This window comes from Peromyscus californicus, unplaced genomic scaffold (genome assembly GCF_007827085.1).
Source record: "Peromyscus californicus insignis strain IS unplaced genomic scaffold, ASM782708v3 Scaffold_23__1_contigs__length_62951481, whole genome shotgun sequence".
NCBI lineage: Eukaryota > Metazoa > Chordata > Mammalia > Rodentia > Cricetidae > Peromyscus > Peromyscus californicus.
The window spans coordinates 7,575,055-7,598,284 of NW_026294534.1; the positions used below are offsets into that span (position 1 = coordinate 7,575,055).

Sequence of the window (23,230 nt, forward strand, 5' to 3'; positions counted from 1 at the left end):
GGCCAGTAGCCAGGCAGGAAGTATAAGTGGTCCAACCAAACTAAGAATGCTGGGAAGAGGAAGGGCGGAGTCCGTCGCCAGCCAGACACGAGGAAGATGAGAAAAGGTACCAAGACACATGGCAAAACATAGAGAAGAGCTATGGGCTAACTTGAGTGTAAGAGCTAGTTAGTAATAAGCCTGAGCTACTGGCTGAGCATTTAGACTTCAAATAAGCTTCTGTGTGGTAATTTGGGAAGCAGCTGCTGGGTATTTGGGAGTTGCTGGTGGGACAGAAACTTCTGCCTACAGTACCCACTGTAGAGACAACAAAACCAGCCACTCTGAACACGCACACTATGATTTGGAATGTTTGGCTGTCTTCTGAGTGCTTCTTTCTCCTACCTCTGTGCTTAAAATCTATTAAAATACTTTTAACAAACTGTTTCATCAAAAAAAGCTTCATGACATTAACTGCACACAGGGTTGTAGAAAGCACATTTCTTCAAAATACTTAAAACATTAATTTTCATTCAGCTTAGGCTAAAAGTACTTACAATGCTATACATTTTGATGAAATTTCCCAATTATGACTGGCCTATGGGTAGGATTATTATAATTTCCTACAAAGACTCAATGTCTACACAAGTATAAAAATCATAGTTCCAAAGGCCCATCAGCGCCACACCACCATGCTTCATTGGTAAGGGCTGTATTTCCACACATGAAGCGCCCACTCTTTGATTAAGAGATCGCCTCAGGTGTGCCGGGTAGAGACAAGGGGAAGGCAGGAGAGACTGATGGTTCTCCCTTTACACTTAAATCTCACCTCTGAGAAGAGAACACTGCAGTGTCTGGTGACACTCCAGGAGGGCAGAGGGGCAGAGGGGTCTGCAGTGCTCTCCAGACCTCTCTCTGCACTGCCTGGCTAGGCTGCCCACACACGTGTCCACTCTGCACACCCCACACCCTGTACACTCCTCCCACAAGCACCTAGAGAACGTCTTCCCCTTAACAGCTCCTTATCACACACGCTACTCTCCAGGAAAGCTCCCTCACTTCTGGTGTGGAAATGTTCTACTGTATGTGGGAATGCCAAGCGTCCACACCAGCCAAAGGCCAACTCTAACTCAGGAGCTCCAGGTCAGCACCACCACACTAACTCCCCAGGTGATGAGATGGGACAGCTGGGGTCTGGACCTCCAGGAAGTCAGATAAAGCTAACTTTGAGGCCACAGGGCCAGAGCATCAGCTTCGTTAGCACAGGCGAGGTGCAAAGGTAACTTGCTATTTTTTTGTCCTAAGAGGAATGTTTAACTGTGTATCCTAAAGGGAACACTGATTCACAGCAAGTGACAACCCCTTCCAATGTCTCAATGAAAATACTGCCCTGCTGTGCCCACACGTGGCCCGGTCCTCATCAGCCCTGTCTGGAGCCCTGAGCTGCACCAAGTGTGGACGCCCCACAACAGGAGGAAGACCACAGGGATCACAGTGAGAAGGGCGACGCTTCTCACTTTAAAACATGCATTTATCAAAGTGACTTCAAATTGAAGCCAAAATTGACTGTGACTATTACCCAACTCCACCCACTCAGAGAGCTACTGTACATGCCATGATGCTCACTGGGACATGAGGCTTCCCCCTGAACTCTGCAAGGCACACATCTGATGGTCTGCTGGCAACCAGAGAAGAAAGTAAGGGATTTAAGCCACAAAAATTTTATCTGTGTAGTTTGTTTTAAACACAGACTTTGTAAGAATTCAATTCATTTCCTCCTGATGTCAGGTCTTTATCATTTTAGAGATACTGCATACTTTACAGATGGAGCTTCTCACTTGAGCAAATCCATTAGGTGCCTTATGAAGTCTCCTTGGCCCAGAAGCAGGTACCGCCGCATGGCCTGCATGTGCTCCAGCAAGCTGTACTTCTTATTGAGGACATCCAATAGATATTTGCTGGTTTCAAAATAAGCAGCGTCAATTTTCCCTTGAAATGCATTTTCTAAATCTGTGAATAAATCTGCAGCTGTAGAAAACAAAAGGGAAAGGCACACATCCATGTGTAACATGTATCCTAACAAAGGAACAGTAAAGGCATCCATGGAACCAGAGCCAACCATCAGTGTAGACCCAAGCCAGCAAGTCAGTCAGTCAAGGCAAAGCAGTCTGAGACGGAAAGGCCAGCATCCCCCGTACCAGGAGCTGATGCTGGCACTTGATTTCCAGGAGGAACGGGCCCAGCACTGCCTGTAAGCTCAAGGATCACATGCAGGATGTCATTAAAGTAAGTCTCACTACTCCAGGAGACCACCTACACCTCTTGCGTGTTCTATCATGATGGAAAGGTCTTCACTCCAGCGCTATAAATGGTCTTCTGACTCCTCTTCCATCTCTTAAACACAGTCGTCTTCCCAAAGCCGGCTCTGGATCCCACCTCTCTCCCAGGACCACCCGAGAGGTTACAAGTCTGCACACAAGCCACTTGCGTGGGATGCTGCACTCTCAGGAACTGCACAGGCCGCCTCCTGACCTCAGAAGCCCTTGCCACAGGTCAGCCTTGCCCTTAGCCATCGTGGAGAGACAGGGGCTCCCCAAACCTCTCGGCTGGAGTTTTCATGTACCACTTCCATACAACATGCAGAGTAAAGGAATCAAGATGGCGGGAGTGTGGGAACACTGCGGCCGCAGAAGGCCGGGAGGAGAGGACAGGAAGGGGCAGGAGGAGCAGCTCCCACCCGCTGACAGGGAGAGGCACAGTGCAGACAGAAATGGACCTCCACAGTCTGAGTCGTGAGCTAACACTGCCTTCTCATCTGCTGCATTCATTTACTATCTGTTTATCATGAAGGGGATAAAGCAATGCGTTTCCTAAGGAGGAAGCGGTTAACTCTGCTCCAACGCTACTGTCTCACTCATATTTTAAAGACTGAACACCCACATGGCCACATTATTTCACAGGTGTACACACATGCTCTGTGTGAAGGTGTGTTAGTGATCCAAGTCATCTATAGATGTTATAGGTTATAAGGGTCATCACACCAGGGTCACTATCAATCACTGTCAACACCAGGGTCACCATCAATCACTGTCACCACCAAGTCACCATCACTGTCACCACCAGGGTTACTATCAATCACTGTCACCACCAAGTCACCATCACTGTCACCATCAGGGTCACTATCAAATCACTGTCACCACCAGGGTCACTATCAAATCACTGTCACCACCAGGTCACCATCACTGTCACCACCAGGGTCACTACCACTGTCTCATACTCACCACCTCACACTATCGTCACCACATCTCCATCACAGTGACCAGCCATGGTCACTCTACCCATCCCTTCCGTCATCACCCTCAAAAGGACCGTACCGTCACGGGGTGACTCCGCAGACTTGGTCACAGCTATCATTTTTGTAGTTGGTGTCTGATCGTGACAGACTTGGTGCAGGAAATTTATGGACTTTCCTATCAAAAGGACCTAGAAAGGAAATAAACTATGATTACTTTTCATGTATTTCATATTTCATATATTCCAAACATCTCAAATATTCACACGTTTTGTATTAGCTACTGAAATAAAACCACAGGACACGAGCATCACATCTTTATAAGTGAGTTCAGGAGCTAAAAAACACACGGGGAAACGAACATCAATCAGCACAGTCCATCAGCAAAACACAGCGAAAGCTTCTTTCACTGCCAATCCGTCTCCATCACATAGTTCACGCGTTCTGAGTACAGCAGTGTCCTCCAGCCCTACCTTTCTAGACTGGTCCATCGTGATGAAGGAAGGGATCATCGATTTCCTCAGCGTATACTTGTCATGCCACAGTCGGTCGGTTTTAACGGTCGGATCTGACGCCACGAAAAACTAAAAGCAAAAGAACACTGAGCATTAGAAATATTTGTGGAAAATATTAGTGACTAGTAACAAAAGAAATTATTATAGTTATTCTCTAAGTAAGTTATTCAGACACTAGGAGTCCACTCACTTATACAATAAACTGTTTGACAAAGCATTCTGGACAGAAAGCGAAGTTGATTATGTTCCCAGACATTTAAACCCAAATTACAACAAAAACAAAGCGCACTTTCCTGGGAGACTTAGGAGCGCGCCTCAGCACGAGCATCAATGAAGCTTCTCCCTGGCAGCCTCCAGGAGCCATGTCCTCAGGGCTTGCTTCTGCATGCTCATGGAGTTCTGAGCATGGTATCAACATGGAATTCCAGAGCATTCTTAGCACTCACTGGGTTCACGTGCTCCTGACCGCCTCCACTTCAGAGCAGCACACCACAGGCTGGGTCAGGTCAGCAGCACCCGAGCACATACACAGCTCACAAACTGCCACCACAGCAGTGCCCACAGCACACAGGGCCTCCCGTGCAAAGGCCAGTTACAACCAACCGGCCAAGGGGTACTAGAGGAAGAGACTTTCTCACGTGACTCTCATCTTCCCCCTCCCACACCCACACCCTAGAGAGGGCTTTCTGTAGCAGGGAAAGACCCAGCTGCCATTGCTCCAGTTTATCCACACTACAAAGAGGCCACTTCCACTTTAGCCACAAGGCTGAGTACCACTGCTCTGATCCCTACCAAAATGCTTTCTGGAAGCAGAACTGACGGGTGAGGGATGTTCAATTTGTACATATGACACCACACACATCTCCAAAGCCTGTGCAGCTAGCACCCCCACCAGCAGGGTACCCTGCACTCTTTCTTCACCCTTAGCTAAATGAAGTTAGTATCCCCCCACAGTGCTAATTCCCCTTGGTGTTCTCCTCCTGCGGACTGTCTTTTCTGTCTCTAGACTACCTTTCTATCTCAACTTTTATTAGTAAACAGTCTTCATACGTTATCCGTACATTACACACACTACAAATTTCCAAAGTGAAGCACTTGCCAGTGTGTGCAGCTGTTCCCTGCTGTTTATTTGCCCTATCCTGTCATTGTTACAGCCTTGGGCTTTCCGACTCTCATGCTATCTCCACATCTCCAGATAACAGAAGTAACCTTCCATCTGTTTTACCATTTTACTTTCATTAGTTTGTATTATTGCTAGCATTAGTTATTCTAAGTAAAATATTATCTTTTATTGGCAAAATCTTTTTGACTGAAGTATCGTATCCTTCTAATATGCTTTCTGGGATGGTGCTGCATGTCTTTAATGCTAACAATTGGAAGGCAGGCAGATCTCTGCAAGTATCGAGGCCAGCCTGTTCTACATAGTAAGATCCCGCCTCAAAAGTAAACAAACAAATAAATACCGAAAGCTTGAAACTATTATATTTATTAGTTCTAACAGTGGTTTTTCTTGGGTTTTCCATTTAGACAATCACACAATTGATGAATAAAGCCAGTTTTGTTGGGAAAATGTTAAAAAGCATGTGAATATGTCAATGATCTATAATGATCATATAACCATTAAAAATAAAGTTTCTTTCATATCCAAGGACATGAAGAAAAGCACTAATCTTTCCAGGAAAAACAAAATGCAAATTTACATTTACAAATATAGGCCAGACTAATAGCTAGTCAGGATTTCAAAGAACATTTTAAGAACTTGGTGAAGAAGAATTTAATGTCAGAAAGTGACACTCATTTACCTACTTCTAAGAAAAAATTATGTGTGACATGATACACAGTCCAGTTGAAACAGAGTAAACACAAATATTACCTACTCATGATCATATTACTAACATGAACTTTTTCTGTTAGATGTGTTTATACTATCAAAACTTTTAAAGTGCACAAATAATTTGTGAATTAGAAAAACTTTAATAATTGACACCAGCTAACCATTCTGTTATTTGTTTTGTTTTAGATAGCATCATTCTCTCAGAGCAGTCAACAGTTTTTCTTCTGTAGGAATCCACTGCCCAGCTGTAATGACGAGGTCCCCACTTGACTTTGAAGGCCAAGCTTACGAATGTTGGTGTTCTTGTGACCACAGAGAAAGGTCATTTGCTTTCAACTAACTAATCTATCTTACACCCTTTAACTGTATATTACCTTTCCAATTAAAAATATATAACCACGGCAGCTTGGGGAAATAAACACTCTGCTCTGATGAGGTTATCATGCAACACACACTGAACTTAACCCTGAGGAAAACAAGAAAACATTACAAACCCCCCGCGAGGGCCTCTCCGGTTACCATCTCTGTGCTACAACTGCCCTCTGGCTTGCCATTCAACAGATGAGATTAATTGCATATAAATTGTATTTCTCTGTTATTCACTTAAACACAAGAGCTAGGTTTTACAGACAGCACACCAATTTATCCTGATGGCTGGAGTGTAGCGGGGTTTCTATCAGTGTGAACAATAAGAAATTTTAATTTAATCCATAAAAAACTCCCAGACAATTCGGTCATCTTTGGAAGTCACGAACACATTGCTTCATCTAGGGCACAGGAGCGCGCAGTCGCTCTGCGAGCAGCTAGTCGTGAGCACAAAGGGGGTGCTCATCTTGAGGATATAATGAACTCTGTGAGACTCAGATGGTGGCGGAGGGAAGAACCAAGGTCAGAATATAATTGCAATAAGCCTTCATTATATTGATGTATTTTCCCCTCAAGGTCCTTTAATTTCTACCATTATGTCAAACACAGAAAGAATCTAGGGAAAAAAATAAAATGTCATTGTACCCTGATTTCTCATTAACTGCTAGACAAATGTGCACTCCCCACCCCCAAAACAGGAGCAAAGGGGACATTTTCTCAGCATGCAACTTAGTTCCTAGGAATCAGATACAACAGCACAGAGCAGAGCAGCTCCCACACCAACCTGCCTGCTATCGACGGACGCCAGGGCTCCTGCTTCATGCTGAAGAGCTCACAGCACCTTCAAAGGGGGTGCAACCCCGTCAGCTAGCTTTCCTGTGTCACAAAGGTCACGGACCAGGCGAACTCTCCAGGTACAGTATTTCAAAGGGCACCAGACTGATCCTTCGCTAATTTTATCCTGAAGTATTTAGTGTGTTTGATGTGAGTGGAGCTGTTTTATTTCCTGTTTGCAACGCTTACTGAGTGTAGAGAAACACAAGGAATTTTGCCCGAGGGTGGCTGTAGTTTGAGAACTTAGTTCAGACACAGTGTACCCCCTTTCCAGTGCACATCTACACAGTGCATGCTTGGTTTTCTGGACGTTAAGATCACGTCATCTGGAAAGGGTAAGTGTACTTTTCTCCCTGACCGGATCTCTTCATTCCTATCCTAGAGTGTGCACTCGGCACAAGGCCGAGGAAGAGTGGTGATGTGGAGTCCTTGTCTTGGTCCTCATCCAGGGAGAAGGCGGACGACGGCCTCATTAGCTGTTACTGTTTCAAAAAAGTTCCTTTCTGGTCCAGGTTTCAGCATTTTGTCACCAAACTGTGCCAAATGTCACCAGACAGTTCTCTAGCATGAACAGAGTAGATTGTGTCCCTACACTATTACCATGGTTGTCACACTGGTGGACTATGACCACACCTCTGTATTACTGGGATGAATCCCCTTGCTATAAGAGCATTTTCAATACGCTCCTGAATTCTGCTTCCTGGTAGAGTGGAGGCTTTGTGCCCATTATGTGTCTTGTGTGGTGCTACAGTGGCCTCATAAAACAGACTTCACGCTCCTTCCCATTGTACGTCCTAGAGTTTGAGAAGGCCCATGGTGAGTCTGTACAGAAACTCACCAACCAAGCCATCTTCTCATCACTGCCTTTCCTCAGGGCATTTCTCAATCACTGACAGACCCACTGACCTGCTGGAGGTCTGCGTACATTCCTGTTCCTTTGTGAATCAGTTTGGGCAAGTTTGCATTCTGGGAAATCTTGGGTTTTACTGAAGAGGATCTCTTCTTTCTCCATTTCTGCTTGAGAATGACTGCTGCAGAATTCCCAGTGAGGTTAGTCCACACACCCGCCACCTTCTGGCCTTCTCCTGGAAAGGCAGCTGCTGGAAGACTGTTTCCCTGTCTCTGGCTCTCTGTAGTTCCATTATAACACGTCTCGCTGCTCTATGGACCTCTTCATTGCGTCTCTCGCCGATTGAACACTGATAATGAGGATTTTGTTCATCAGTTCTATGCCACAGACTCAAGTTGTCTCTTCCCTTCCCTCCTTGTTCCTCTGTCTGTCAAACTGGATGGCCTCATTTCACTTCCAGGCAGTGGGTGCGTCTCGTCTCTCTGTTCAAGTCCGCTGTAGAGCAAACTTGGATGGTCTGCTGCTGTGACAGTAACACAGCTAAGAAAGGAAGGCTTATCCTGGTCACAGTTCAGAGGTTCCATCCACAGTGGCAGGCAGCATGCAGAGCTGTCTCTGTCCCCCGTTGTGGAGCCTGGGCCCCCAGCCCGCCTCTGGGGTGCTGCTCACATCCTAACTAGTCCTCGCTGGGCTCTTCTTCACAGACACACCCAGGTGGCTGTGCTTTACCAGGACTCCTCGGCCACTCAGGCTGACCGTGAAGACTAAGCACAGGAGCCTGGCAGTTTTCAGCTCACAGTTTCCACTTGGCTCCTGTCCAGTTTCTCTTGGCCGGTATCTGCACCCTCATCTGAGGGCTGAAGAAGCATTTCCTGTGCAGGTATTCCATAAACTACAATGACTGCACAGCTCACATACAGTCACTGAAGACATTCGATTTCACAATCAAATTATAACTCACTTTGGCCCTGCTGAAGAATTAGCCTACGCAAGGACTAAAGAGGCAAAACCCTCAAGCTTGTATTACACAACAATCAAATACACAATGTAACTCTCTAACCTACCGACTTTGTACGGTAAATCTACTATTTGCAGTTAGAGATAATCTTCCCAAAAGTGACTTAAAACTTACACAAAACCTATTTATAGAGTTCACCAGACAATGACAGACATCAGGGATCTATACTCAGGGACAGAAGATGGCCACATGTCACCCACCAGTCCACCTGGATCTTGCCACTTGCCGCTCGTCTCACCCTGGCCCCGAATGCCCTCAACAGGCCGAACGCTATGCAGATCTAGGCAGTGAGGCAGACCCAGCAGCAAGGGAGCAGGTTCCAGACACAGCAGCATGACTTCGAGGACAACACGACAACCCCATGAAGACCACACTGCACCCACCCTCACCAGGCGTCACTCACCAACAAAAGGAGCGGGGCAAATGAGCACCAGGGTCAAAGGGTCACTGGGCAAAGGACCTGGCAGGCAAACTGGGGACCCTGGTCTTGCGGGTGCCTGTGTGAATTCAGGGGTTTTGCATCAGCATCAGACCTCAGACTCCTTGGTGTGAGGAGGTCTGAGAAGACTGATGAGTCAACGCAGTGACACTGTAGCTCTCAGGTAACCCTGGGGAAGGACCCAGGGGATGTTTGCAGAACTCATGGAACTTCTCTAGAAATTTTAAATTAAGTCCAAAGAAAAGCATGAAAATAAAATCTTTACCAATGGGACAAGAACTGAGGTTATGTTTGTTGAGTGACAAGATGAACCAATTCTACTGAACTCAACAAAGATGCTCACTCAGTAACTTACAAAACCTAGGGCAGAGAGATGGGTCAACGGGTGACGAAAAACAAAGCCAGCCTGGCAAAGGCTGCAGAGACCAGGTATGGCAATCACAGAGGACGGAAGTTTGATACCCACCACCCACACTGGGTGACTCACAACTTCCTATAACTCCAGCTCCAGGGGAGCCAAAGCCCTCTCTGGGCTCTGTGGGCACCGTCCTTACACACACACAATTTAAAATAAAATAAGGTTCTTTTTTTTTTTTCTTTACCTTATAGTCGTTTGCATATATATATGGTTTCCAATTTTGTGTTTTGATGGGATTTGTGTGTGTGTTTCTGCATCTATATGTTTCTTGTGCCTTTTTTTGGCCTCTCTTTCTTCTGTTTATCCATTTGTTTTGTTCTATTCTGGTATTTTTTTGTTTTTTTGGGTTTTTTTTTGGTTTTTCGAGACAGGGTTTCTCTGTGTAGCTTTGGATCCTGTCCTGGATCTCTCTGGCATGTTTTTTATCGTATTTTATTATTATTTTCTAGATGCCCATTTGTTTTCTAGTGAGAGAGAAAGGGTATGGATTTGGGGGGAGGGGAGGCAGGGCAGACCTGGAAGGAGTTGAGGGAAGGGGAACCATAATCAGAATATTCTATGAAAAAAAAGTAGAAAAATAACACCACCATTAAAAACAAACAAACAAGAACCCTGGGTGAAGTGGCACATACTTGTAAACTGAGTACTGGAGTGACAGAGACAGGCTGACTCCTGGGGCATGCTGGAGGGCCAGCCTAGTCTACTCAGCAAGTTCCAGGTCAGTGAGAGACCCTGCCTCAAAAGGTGAAGGTGAAAGTTGTCTGAAGAGCAAATGCATGAGACTAACTTCCGGCTTCCGCACACATGCGTGCACGTGCGCACAGACACACACACACACACACACACACACACACACACACACACACACACACCATAAATCAGACCTTAAAGTCTTACCCATGTTCCCAGCAACCAGGTGTCTTCAGAAGAAGACCCCAAGTGTATACCGTACCACATCACGGTAAATCAGTGTCTGTATCACACATTTCAGAAATCCAGAAAGACGTCTGGGCATGTAGCTTAGTGCTTGAGCATTTGTCTAGCAAGCATGTGGCCTGGATTCAACCTCCCCTCCCCACAAAAAAAATGCCTCTCCTGCACCCACTTCCATGGCAAACACTGGAGTTTTCGTGAGGAATGCTGTATTTAGCGTGGCATCTATGTATTTCTTAACCTCTTAGCATGTGTTAATATATGATACCACTTTTATCGGGTTCCTGTCTTTCCATTCCTTAGTGCTACTGACAACACTTTTGGGTGTGATGTTCCTAGCCCTGGTCCCCAACAACTACGGAATCCTCTGGGGTTTGCTGCATGGTTCTGCATGTTGCATCACACCGTAACTGCCTACGTTCCAAAAGGAACATAAGCACAAATGCCTTCGCTTGCTGCATTCAAACCAACAGCACAGCTGACCAAGCTTATAAATGACCACATGAAGAGACGGCTCCCCAGAGCTGTGTCACCAGCCGTGCTCGGTCAGTCAGCGAGGGCGCACCGGCATGCAGCGGCATGCACTTCCACCTGGCTGAGCTCCCAGCACTGAACCTGGGAGAGCAGCTTCCCCTAACCTCATGACTGCACTCATCACAAAGCACAATGCCAAACGTGAATGGCCTTCCAATGAGGTGCAGGCACAGTCCCGGTCACAGGAAATGATAACGGTCGAGGTAAATCACACTGGAGAAGGCAACACCGGCATCTCCTAGCCCTGAGTCTTGGTACTTACTTCATGGTAAGTGTCCTCCAGCTCCCCGTCATAGATCCATCGGTAAAGGAAGCTGAGGACAGGGTGGGACACCAGACTCAGAATGTGCTGCACCAGGGACTTCATGTAGGGGTCTCCTGTCTTTGTGTAGGCATGGACAGCAGAGGCCAGCTCACCCCCTTTCCGTCCTAGGGGAATGAGGAAAAAAGACACAGAAATAAATACCCAAATTTGAATTCATGGCACAAACCAATCCCATAACACTAAACCAGCGACAGTCAAGTAGCAGAGACAAGTGCATCTGCTCTCCTGAGTCGGTGAGAACTTCTTATATTTAGCAATAGCAGCAGCAATGCGATGCAGCAAGGCCCAGGCACCAGGATTCAGTATCTGGCTTTGCACACTCAAGCAGAAGTCAGCCAAGGAGTTTTTCAGTTATAAAAGTGACACTTGAAATCCACAGTTCACACTGCAGTGCACCACACACCATAGTAGCCACGAGAAGAAAGGGTCGAAGGAGCAAGAGGGACAAGACTCGGGGTGTGGCGCACAAGCCCAACTCCCCGGCATGGCTCGGCAGGTGGGCCCAGGAGGACCCTGCGGGGCGCAGAAGCGGCAGAATGGCTTCCGGCAACGCAAGCAAGCATAGTGGTCAGTGCTGTATCGGACGTGGAGGGTTCGACGTGGCCTCTAGTCTTACACAGACGGCTCTGGTGTGCAAGCAGAGAGGCTGATGAGCCTAGGAACTCAGGAGCAGTTCTTACAACAACATCTGCCAAACACCAAACAGAACGGACAAACTGCTGCAAGACAGCTGCAGGGCTTCAGTGGCCAATACCTACTGCAGAGGGGAAGAAGCCAGAGGGAAGAGGAATGATGGCAGGCACCCAGCTGGGGAGGGGTGTGGTGAGGAGGAGTGGAGGAGCGGTTTGCTCTGTCCCACTTCTCTCTGTTTCACAGAATTACCAGGGTGAGGGAAGCTACCCCCGGACAGTACGTGGTGAACCTGGACTCAGGGGTGCTCAAGTTCAGGTCCTGGGCAACTCAGGGAGGGATAGCAGCAGACAGTCCAGAGCACGGGAAGGCAGAGAAGGCTGTGAGGTAAACAAGTGTGCAGGTAGGGCACAGGCAGGCATGTGCCCTGGCATGCAGCCCACAGAGCTGCCTCTGGTCACCAGATGCACCCCCTTCCCAGTTTCGTCTCAGTGGCGCCCTGAGAGCCTCAGGCTAACAAGCAGACCACACTGGTACCAGGTGACTTTCCCTGCAAGCCTGTATCTATTATCTGTGTTCACTGAGTGTACCCTCAAGCAGAGCAGAACCATGGGCCCTGCCGACAAACAAGTTTTGCACTCAAGTCTAGAGGCACAGAAAAGAGGAACTCAGAAGACCTTGGCAGTGATCTACCAGCGCAGCGAGGGTCTTTAGTCTTATTTTGGGGTCGTATGTCCAAACCAGGAGGCGCCGCAGTGTGAGGCTACTCTCTAGTCCCAAATTCACACCCTGATCGTCCTCTAGCTGGAGCTAAAAAACAACAGGGAAAGGTTAAACAGAAGTAACTGAGTACAAGCCGTCAGCCCCTAACCCACACAAAGTGAATCTAACAATAAGGTCAGGGTCCCTCTGGGAAACTGCAGCGCTCTCAGACTGCACACAACGAAGACGTCATATGGCAGCCAGGACCCGGAAATGAGCAGTTCACTGGCTCTGGGATGCAGTGAACAAATCTTGTACTATGAACATGGTTACTCTTGTATGTGCATGAAGGAACAAAATCCCCTCTACCGTGTCCATTTTCTAACTCTTGAGAACTGGACGGATTCCAAGGGAAGCGCTTACCTGAGAGTGCAGAACAGAGAGGAGCCTGTAGTACTCTTTGAGCTCTTGATGCAAGGCAGCACAGAAGCTCTGTGTGGGAGGGAGAAAGCGGGGTTAGCATGACCATGCACACACAACGGCTCTCTCTGGGCGGGAGGAGACGCCTTCTCAAGGAGCTCAGCAGAACTGAAATCCTGGACCTGTAGTGTCTGTTCTAATAACAAAAAACACAAACCTTGCAGAAGAGAAATGGAGATGTGAAAGGTTTTCATGAAGCTAAAAATGTGGTCACTTTAGAAGATGGCCCTTTAAGATGGTGGCCTTTCTAAGTTTCAGAGTTACAGTAACTTTCTTCAATGCTCTTCCAAGCATTAGGAACTTCCCAGGCTGTTTTGACATGGTTTACTTTCCCACTCAGTGCACTGAGCACTTCTCTCTGCATTTCCAGCCTGAACTAAATGCACACTCTCAGAAGCAGTAAAGAAGAGCCCCACTGGCCTACAGTCCAATGTAAGACCCTCTTGGCATGAACCCAAGGCTATAAACAGAGCACACAGCCCAAAGTCTGCTTTGCAAGACAAGCCACCATAAACACACTAGCAAAGGCTAAAATCTATCCTCTTTAAATAAATATTCAGCTCCATGGTTTCCCACACACCTCAATGCAAAATACAATCTCATAAAATACGGGCTTATTTTACCAGACAGAAAAATAAAATGCCCTTTCAGCTATAAAGATGAACATAAAATGCACATTTTAATCTTCTGTAGCTCTAAAGACAAGCACACCAGCTTTATAGACACACAGCAACACTTCCAAAGTCAGACTTGCAAGACGAACTGTCCCAACCAAGGGAACCACAGACCTTGGAGTGAAATCCTGGGCTCCCAATGAAGGCTGACCCTCCACCACACACCACCGTACATACACTCTGCCAGTTCTATATAAGGAAATAATTTGCACAGGGGCATAGAAATCCTTACTAAACTACTAAGTTTCCCTAATGCTCACAGAAACAGATGTGGAATTTGTTCAGGCACATCGTCACATTCTACAAAGCCGCCACTCAGCCTCCGAGAGGGCAGAACCACAACCATATAAGGTTAAAAAATAAAAATAATAAACCATTTATCAAACGATCAAGAGCTCCAGTTGCAGTGTGCCATGGAGAATGCAAACCCGCAGACCACACAGCTCAAATTACAGGTGGTTCCACACCAAACGTCCACACAGCAGGGTGCCGTGAGCACACCTAGCCAAAGAGTTGAGTGGCTAGCTGGGCTGGGCTGCCTGGGCTTGCCAGAAGAGAAGGGAGGCTGAGAACTGTACTGGAAGCCAGCATCTCCGTCCGCACAGTTCTGTGCCATCTGGAGTAGGAGATGGGTTCTGCTGAGGCCGCAGAGAGAACATGCATAGTAACTACCCAGGACAAGAGGCACACAGATCGCCCCAACAAGAGCACTCAACAAGTCTAATGTGGCCGGCCAGCCATCACTTCTTGACTTCAACAGCAGGAAATACAGGAGTTACATGTACCTGCCTCCACTGTCAGAGCACTTCAAGACAAACTTTTGTAGTACGACTTCTGCTTCTGCAGAATCAATGAATAAATACCACCTGCTATTTTTAGAGACGTTAGGGTAATCAATAGCATAAGAGAACAGGATTTAAAGACTGTAAGATTCTTATGACACTACTACAGTGATAAAATATCTAAGACACACATCTGACAAGTCATTGATACCCAGAATATATAAAGGATGAAGAAACCCAGAGTCTGATTTTTTAAAGTACAGAATTGGACATTTCTTAAAAGACACAGCCAATGGGCATATGAGAAAATGTTCAGAGCCACTAATCACCAAGGAAATGCAAATCAAAACCAGAGAAACAGCCTAACTCCAGAAGAACCACCATTATCAGGGGATGAGGAGGAAGGGGGAGTCAGCACGCTGTGGAGAGGTGGTGGGGGGACAGGGACGGGGACGGGGACGGACAGACGCTGCATCAGCTATGCAGAAGCTCCTCAAATAACTAAAAGTAGAACTTCCAGATGCCAACACCCAGGACCCACGTCCAAAGGACACAGAGCCAGTGCTGAGGGAAGGGCTGTTCTGCATCCACCGCTGCAGCACCACTCACAACAGCCACACGTGGAAACTCACTGGATTCCACTCCACCAGAAAGAAGACACTGTCGTCGCAGACAGAATGAAGAAGGGTGGGGTGAGTAAAGTCAGCCCTGCAAAGCCTGCTTTTAGTGTCAGCCCTCAGAAGGGCGATGGTCACCTGGGCTAGTGTCTGGAGAGTAGACAGCACGAGAGGAAAGAGGCAGACTCAGGACCAGCGGCTAACTATGCACTCCCTCTTCACCCTCCTATTGCAGAAAGGAACAATGAGAATGGACAGAATCTGTGCAAAGGGACGGACTGTCAAATGTGAAGCCGGATTTCATCTCTGAGGTCTCACTTCACAGTCACACTCCTGATCACCAGCCACGCTGCCCATTACACTCCTGACCACCAGCCACGCTGCCCATTACACTCCTGACCACCAGCCACGCTGCCCATTACACTCCTGACCACCAGCCACGCTGCCCGTGACACTCCTGACCACCAGCCACGCTACCCGTGACACTCCTGACCACCAGCCACGCTGCCCGTGACACTCCTGACCACCAGCCACGCTGCCCATGACACTCCTGACTACCAGCCACGCTGCCTGTAACACTCCTGACCACCAGTCACGCTGCCTGTTACACTCCTACACACTGCCATGCTCTTGGCCACTAGCTACACTGCCCCTGCCTCACCTCTGGCCACCAACCATGCTGTCCCTACCATGCTCCTGGCTAACAGCCACACTGCCCCTGCCATGCTCCTGGCCACTGGTCATGCCGCCCCTGCCACGCTCCTGGCTAACAGCCACACTGCCCCTGCCATGCTCCTGGCTAACAGCCACACTGCCCCTGGCATGCTCCTGGCCACTGGCCACGCTGCCCCTGCCACGCTCCTGGCTAACAGCCACGCTGCCCCTGCCACGCTCCTGGCTAACAGTCACTCTCCAGCAGCTCTCCATGCTGCCTCTGTGATCCTCTCAGTAGCTGTAGATATCACTGGCAGCAATTACTGCCTAAGAATGCAACTGAGGCCAAAGGCACACACCACTAAACCTCTGCAAGAGGCCGGGACTCTGGAAGAACCCCACGCTCACTTTATATCTGCTGCTCCCCTCAAGATCCAGCAGTCGGGGGAAAGGTGTCTGCTTCAAGTGGCATGCAGGTCCATCAGTGCCCCAGCCACGGCCATCCAATCAGCGAGAGCAGCAGGTCCCCACTCCCCACATCCGCAGCACTGGAAATGGGGGGCACCTGAAGGTCTGGTCATACTCCCAGGGCCCTTCCTTTCCCCCAGGCGGCAGTGATGGCTACAGCGCAGGCCCACGCTTTCCCACTTCGAAGTCCCGACCTCTCCCCAGCTCTTTCCTCTGACCTCCATCGGCCATCCCCTCACCAGCTCCGAGTCTGCCTGTTCTCAGTGGACTCTGGCTGACAGCATCATCAGTCACCAAGGACACTTTCCTTGGGAAGAGCCTTGACAGTGAATTTCACACGCAAGCCTTACACAGATTAAGCACGTCAGACCTAACTGTGATGAACACACCTGGCCTACAAGTCCAAAAGAGCGGTCCAGGCTCCTCTGGTCAGCGTATTTCCTGATTTTGTTGTGTAACCATCCCAGCTCTGCAAGCCGGACTGCCGTGTCCCTCAAAGATTTATTTAAGTTTGCCTGGAAAGGAAGCACACCAGAGGTCAGAACTCAGCATCAGCCCCAGGCACTTGCTCTGACAGTCTCACCTCAACCCCCAGCCCGAGGAAGTTAGAAGTAAGGACCACACCACCAAGGGGAGGGCACAGTGTGAGGACGCCAGGCTCCTGCTGTGTCACCCTGTGGAACAGCATTCTGGGCCGTGCCCACTGGGACCTTGACAGTCCGCAGAGACACAGAGTCGTCACTCACAGGGGTGGGATGTGGGAGCCTGCGTCAGGAATGCCGTGTCCAGGACAAGACTCCGCACTGGCCTGTTTCCTGGGTCCTCTACCCTGCAGCAGCCCCATCAGTGACTCATGGGGACCACCAAGCGCTGCCACAGAGATCGGCCATGACAGGGCAGGGAGAGAAACCAAATCCAGCTGTGCAACTCGCTCGGTGCCCACTCTGCCAAGCCCCGGATGCCGGCAGTAAGAAGCTTGATGATACGGGACTCAGTGAGCCCTCCTGTCTGAGCACCGCAGGCAAGACTCTGCCGGCATACCTTGCCTTCCACTTTGTAGCAGTTCCCGGTGCTGCTCATTTTGATGTTTTTGCCGTCAATGCCCTGGAACACGTAAAGAATATCCCTCACAAGAGCTGCTTCAGTAACTTCCAACGAGCCTGCAAAGTGATTTTTAAGACAGTAAGGAACACTCTCCACGGAAAATGAGGTGCATGACTGATTGGCTGTGTGCTATACATTTGCTCCCAGACCACATATACCATCTCTACTGAGCTGTGCGTTAAGTGAGCTCAAGAAGCAAGAGCCGCGTAAGACAGGGAAGGAGGGGCTTCCTGAGGGGCGGGGCTCCTGCAGTGTCCTGCCGAGGTCTGAAGACAAGCCTCCCCATGGCCATCAGACAGGTAACAGCACAAATCCACCATAGGGAGTAACCCCACAGCAGGGGTGGGTGACAACAGCTTATTGCAGGGTGATCCTTCTAACACCACCAGAAATGGAGTTCGTGGCCCAGAAAAAACATCAGCTTCCCCAGGTCTTCTGAACAAATGCCACCATAAACTTAGGGGGTTAGCCAAAAATGAGCACAAAGAGGAAGAGCAACACCCAGAAACCCAGGATGTCGAGGGGACCCAGAGAGAGAGTCAGGAGCAGGCAGCATTCAGAGCCACCACACAGAGTTCAGCTTGTTCATCCTTGGCTGGGGGCAAAACTGCTGCAATCACCTAGAGGTTAACCGTGTCCTTCAAACCTCACACGGCATTCTTGCCCATTCCCACCTGTGGTTCAGTTACCAAGCAGCAGCTAACAGCCAGCCGGTTGTGAGCCAGGGGCTCCTGTTCTTTCTTTCTCCTGCCCACCTAGACGGGAGCAGGGTAAACTCTCCTGGCACGTACAGCAGACTCACTGAATCTTCCTCAGGAGTACACCTTCATTATCCTGAAGACCACCTCCATCTCGCTACTTGAAGTCTACCCTGACAGAGGCACTCCCCTTCTCCATGGCTGACTTTAAAGCATCTAACCACTTACTTTTAACCTATTTGTAACCCTCTTAAAATGTATCTCTTGTAAGCAGCATGTACTTACTACTCAAACTGGAATTATTCTGAAAACTGTCATGGAAAATAAGTATTTATGCCTTTAGCAAGTGCACCTGGGCTAAAGCAGCCATGCTACTACTGTCCCTGTCTCCCCCACTGTTCCTTCTTACTGTCCCTGTCTCCCCCACTGCTCCTTCTTACTGTCCCTGTCTCCCCCACTGCTCCTTCTTACTGTCCCTGTCTCCCCCACTGCTCCTTCTTACTGTCCCTGTCTCCCCCACTGTTCCTTCTTACTGTCCCTGTCTCCCCCACTGCTCCTTCTTACTGTCCCTGTCTCCCCCACTGCTCCTTCTTACTGTCCCTGTCTCCCCCACTGCTCCTTCTTACTGTCCCTGTCTCCCCTACTGCTCCTTCTTACTGTCCCTGTCTCCCCCACTGCTCCTTCTTACTGTCCCTGTCTCCCCCACTGCTCCTTCTTACTCTCATCTACTTCTTCCAAGTCCCCTCTGTCTATGTGGGGAACACAGGTATGCAGGCTGAGGACAATGCACTGGCTTGCGTCACACACGGGCATATGTCACCCGAGTACCCACCTTTACACATGGTGGGATAATGTGTAGAGAAGGTGACATGTGTGAGTTCTCCATGGGGACAATTGCATGGCCAAAGGCTTTCACGTCCTTGACTTACAAGGACACTGGCCCCTCGGTTGCCCTTAAGGACAGGAAGCAGCAGCCCCAGCCTCAGGATCAGCCTCAGGCCACGAGTCAACAGCAAAGCCCATTCTTCAGTTCTCATAACCCCACCTGCCAAGCACCGCTCTATGTGGTCTAGTGAGAAAAGCACATCCCTTGACAGTCTAACGGGCTTTAAACCCTTAGAGAGGTCTTCCTCTCACCCCCAGGGAACTCGCCGGTGAGGTTCCCTCACAGTCCAGGAACCACGCGAAGCACTAACACCATGACCGAGGCAGACACTATCCTGAGGAGTTGGATTTGGACATGAGAAGGGATCTTCCTGAAGCTCTGAGCGGCTTCCCAGGAGGACAGCAGAATGCAGTGGGGAGGGGACTGTGACAAGAAGGGAGAGTACAACACAGGGGACAGACAGACAGACAGACAGACAGCTGAGAACTGGGGGTAGCAGGACTGAAAGCGGGCCACATGAAGTGACCTCACAGGGCATCTGGCCCAAAAGGGGCCTGGTGTGAGTCTATGAAAACTAAGGAACACTACAGCGGAGGTCCCGGCTCCAAGTGGAGAGTAAAATGGCTTCTAAACACCAAAACACAACTTACCACTCGGATCCCCTTCTCTCCTTGACCTTGTCATGTTGCGAGAAAGGGCATTTGGGAGGCCCTTGGAGGTAGGGGTTTGAGAAGAAGGCTGATTTGAAGTCAGGGTCCATGCGAGCCGCGGCCCCAGCTGCTGCCGAAGGCCATCACCAACTAGTGCAGCTTGATGAGGCTGCCTAGAGAGAGAAAGAAAGAAAGAAAGAAAGACTCCGGCTTCAAATGTCCAGACTGTCCTCCGGACATGAATGTGCTAGCCACTGTCCTTGTGTTACCACATTAACTACATCAATGTGTAAGTCTGATCCCAGGAGTCTCCTAAACCAGAGTCCCAGCACACTCAGTTCCAGGTCCCTTGCACTGTCCGGGGATACAGACCTAGCATTCAGACCTACTTCCAGGTGGACATCTCACCTACTGTCCATACTTCTCTTCTGTACTTGAGTTCTCTACAAACACACAGCACACCCACACTAAGCAGTTCGAAATTCTAAAGTAGCTGTAACGTCAAGATCATAGCCTTTCATTCCTTCAACATTTCCTGAGTTGATAGGTTCCAACAGCTGGGCCCTGTTTCATGCGCTGGTCACCAGCCCCCACTCCTACTCTTTATGCATACTATGAAAAGAGACCCTGCAGTTTTAATTCACTTGAAAAATACACAAATACATAAAATGTAAGGCAAAGTAACCTGGAAAATACATCACAGTCGCTCTGTGAAATTCTAACCTGATGCTGATCTCCAGTGGCAACTGTAACAAAACCACTGCTTCTCGGAACACTAAACTAGCCACAGGCTCTCAACTGCACCTGTTGACCTAGGGGTGCTCTGGGGACGCCACCTCCATCCTGCACTACCCTCAGCATGAGGAGCACCACCACTCCCATCCTGCACTACCCTCAGTATGAGGAGCACCACCACTCCCATCCTGCACTACCCTCAGCATGAGGAGCACCACCACTCCCATCCTAAACTACTCTCAGTATGAGGATCACTGCCATTCTTGTCCTGCACTACCCTCAGTGGGCACAGGCTCAGCAATACTACATATCTGAAAAGAACTGTAAATGTAAAATAAAATGTCAGCTCAAAATTGTCTAGGCCACTTTTTCATGACAACAATAAGCACTCTAAATTCCAAGGTCACAGATGAGAACCTTTCAGCCAAATATGGGCTTTGGGTCAGCAGTAAGTGCTGTTGGAAAATATTATGGGCTCATCACAGAGCAGCCTGTGTGTGGTACACGTAATCCACAGTCAAGACCTTCTGTGCAACGATATAACTCAGAGTGACTTGGGATTCCACCATGCTCACATGGAAAACACCAGCTTTTGATACCGATTCTCTGATCACTGCTCCTCTGGAAACTTATCCAGCTCAATCTTGTTATGCTGTGGTCGCCAGGAATGACAATGGCCAGAAGCTAAGCTATCCGATTACCTACACACAAAAACGTGTACTTAACAGAAAAGAATCTGAAGGTCCATTAACCATATCGCCACCTGCTACCTCAGACTGGATAGAAAGTTAAGACTCCAGACACTGCCTTGCCCTACTGCACATTCCTGGTTTCCACCCTCTTTGCTCACAGCATTAACCGTGAGTCTGAAAATCACAGCCTAAGGACAATTCACCCTGCTACTTCTTAAAAGGGCCTAGCTAAAAACCCGGGGACAGATCTGCAACACCAAGACACACACACAATGCCCTAGAAACATGGGCAAGACAAACATAAGCCCCTGGATTCTACTGGTTCTATCATGTCGTGTGTGTGTGTGTGTGTGTGTGTGTGTGTGTGTTTGTGTGTGTGTGTGTGTGTACATGCATATGAGCTCAAGTTACCCAGGGAGGAAAGGCTGCACAGGGGTGGGGCCACTGAGACCACATATGCCGATGCTGCTGATGCCACTGCTGCCCAAGCTGCCGGAGCTCTGTGCCTGTGTGCTGCGGTCCTGGTAGTTCAAGGGGAGGGTCTGAGGCCTGGCATAGTAGTAAGGTGTCGAGTGAGCATCCCTTGGTAACGCTTGTGCAAATAACGAAGAATAGCTAGTTATCTGAAATGAAGTGCACAAGAACGCACAGGTGAGAAGCTGCAGAACGGCTTGCCCTCGGGCCTTTCTACTCCTATCACCATGCTACTTCTGGAATTGGATTTGAATTTCACACTTATTCAAGCAAGTCAACGGAGATGCTTTTGAACGGTTATAATTGACAGGATTAGGTGTTCTCTGAACTCCAACAGAAAACACAAACAGGTTTACAAGTCTATCACTGCTACATATCGAGGAGATTGGAACACACGCTGCACCCACACTCCTCGACTTCTTGCCAGCCAAACCCCTGCAGACCTTTCTATTGTACTAGACCCTGTAGTGGGAAGAGCACAGGGATTTACAGCAGGAAGCCACTGATATGACAGTGACCTGTGCTCCCAACTCCTGGAAGCAGGAGAACCGCCCGTGGCTTCCCAGCTCAGATGACCCTGATTTCATGGTGTCAACTCTTTAACAACCTGGGCTGCTCAATGCATTGTTACATCAGAATAACACAACTTTCCAACACATCTCCCAGAAACTGCCCTTGGGAATGAAGAAACAACTCGACTTCCAGGCTTAGCAGGCTTTTGCTTTTCTCCTATTATTTTCCTCCCCATGAAAACATGGTATAACTGTCCCACAAGACACGGCTGAGGTCCGCTCACCCACCTTGCCGGTTTGCTTGCGAGGATCCTCACTAAGGTTCAGCAAGAGGTAGAGGATTGACCATTTGTTTTTCAAAACTCCCTGTTTAGATTAAAAATATTACAAGAGCTATTACCTTTCCTGTTTTATTATTTATACTTATTTTCAACATAGACAAACATTTTAAAATTCACCTGTGGACATTTAATCTGAGCTCACTTCATGCATCATAAAATGGTACTACTCCTCAGAAGGCTGGGAGCAACACTCTGTAACCAACACCCCCAGGTCCTTAACTCCCTGGAAACAAATCCCTAAGTTACCCTGCTTTGGATTAATAAAACTTAGCAAGCACCGTGGTGATAAAGAAATATTATCAACACCTGTAGATTAAGCTGGCCATGATGACACCTATAATCCCAGCACTCAGGACGCAGAGACAAGTGGATCTCTGTGGGTTCGAGGCCAGTTTCATCAACGCGGAGAGTTTCAGGCCGCTAAGCGTACATACTGCGACTGTCTCAGGGGGATGAAAGCGAACTGTTTTTCTTAATTAATGTCTCATTTAGAGCAGAGGAGAGTATTATGGAAAAGAGAAGACAAGGATGGAGAGAGCCCCACCCCGGTGAGCATCTCATTTTCCTAGTAGAAACAAACATGGAGGCAAATTACACATGTAGAGGAATCTCTAGAAATCCAGCCATGAGGAGTAGAAGGCCTAACCAGGCCCATGGACCAGCACTGGGGACCCAGGACACTGCAAACACAAGGAAGGAGGACATGGAGGAAAGGAGCCAGGCTGCTCAGTGACCTACCCAGGCCCTGGGCCGGCAGTCAAGCTCTGTCTGCCCCACACAGACTCTCCCTGGGT

At 48.6% G+C, this 23,230-nt stretch overlaps 1 protein-coding gene across 2 annotated transcripts in view; it reads right to left on the minus strand.

The window, feature by feature from the left end:
* The window catches only part of Tubgcp3 (tubulin gamma complex associated protein 3), a 64,183-nt gene that overhangs the window by 24,170 nt on the left and 16,783 nt on the right, over positions 1–23,230 (minus strand). For both annotated transcript variants that reach the window (XM_052751661.1, XM_052751662.1), the window contains exons 4-14: positions 22,384–22,461; positions 21,521–21,732; positions 19,683–19,855; positions 17,386–17,504; positions 16,734–16,859; positions 13,093–13,161; positions 12,645–12,777; positions 11,275–11,441; positions 3,745–3,855; positions 3,354–3,462; positions 1,818–2,007 (exon numbers count right to left, since the gene is read on the minus strand). In XM_052751661.1, coding sequence (XP_052607621.1) covers positions 1,818–2,007; positions 3,354–3,462; positions 3,745–3,855; positions 11,275–11,441; positions 12,645–12,777; positions 13,093–13,161; positions 16,734–16,859; positions 17,386–17,504; positions 19,683–19,855; positions 21,521–21,732; positions 22,384–22,461 — 1,487 coding nt within the window. The remainder of the gene's footprint in view (positions 1–1,817; positions 2,008–3,353; positions 3,463–3,744; positions 3,856–11,274; positions 11,442–12,644; positions 12,778–13,092; positions 13,162–16,733; positions 16,860–17,385; positions 17,505–19,682; positions 19,856–21,520; positions 21,733–22,383; positions 22,462–23,230) is intronic.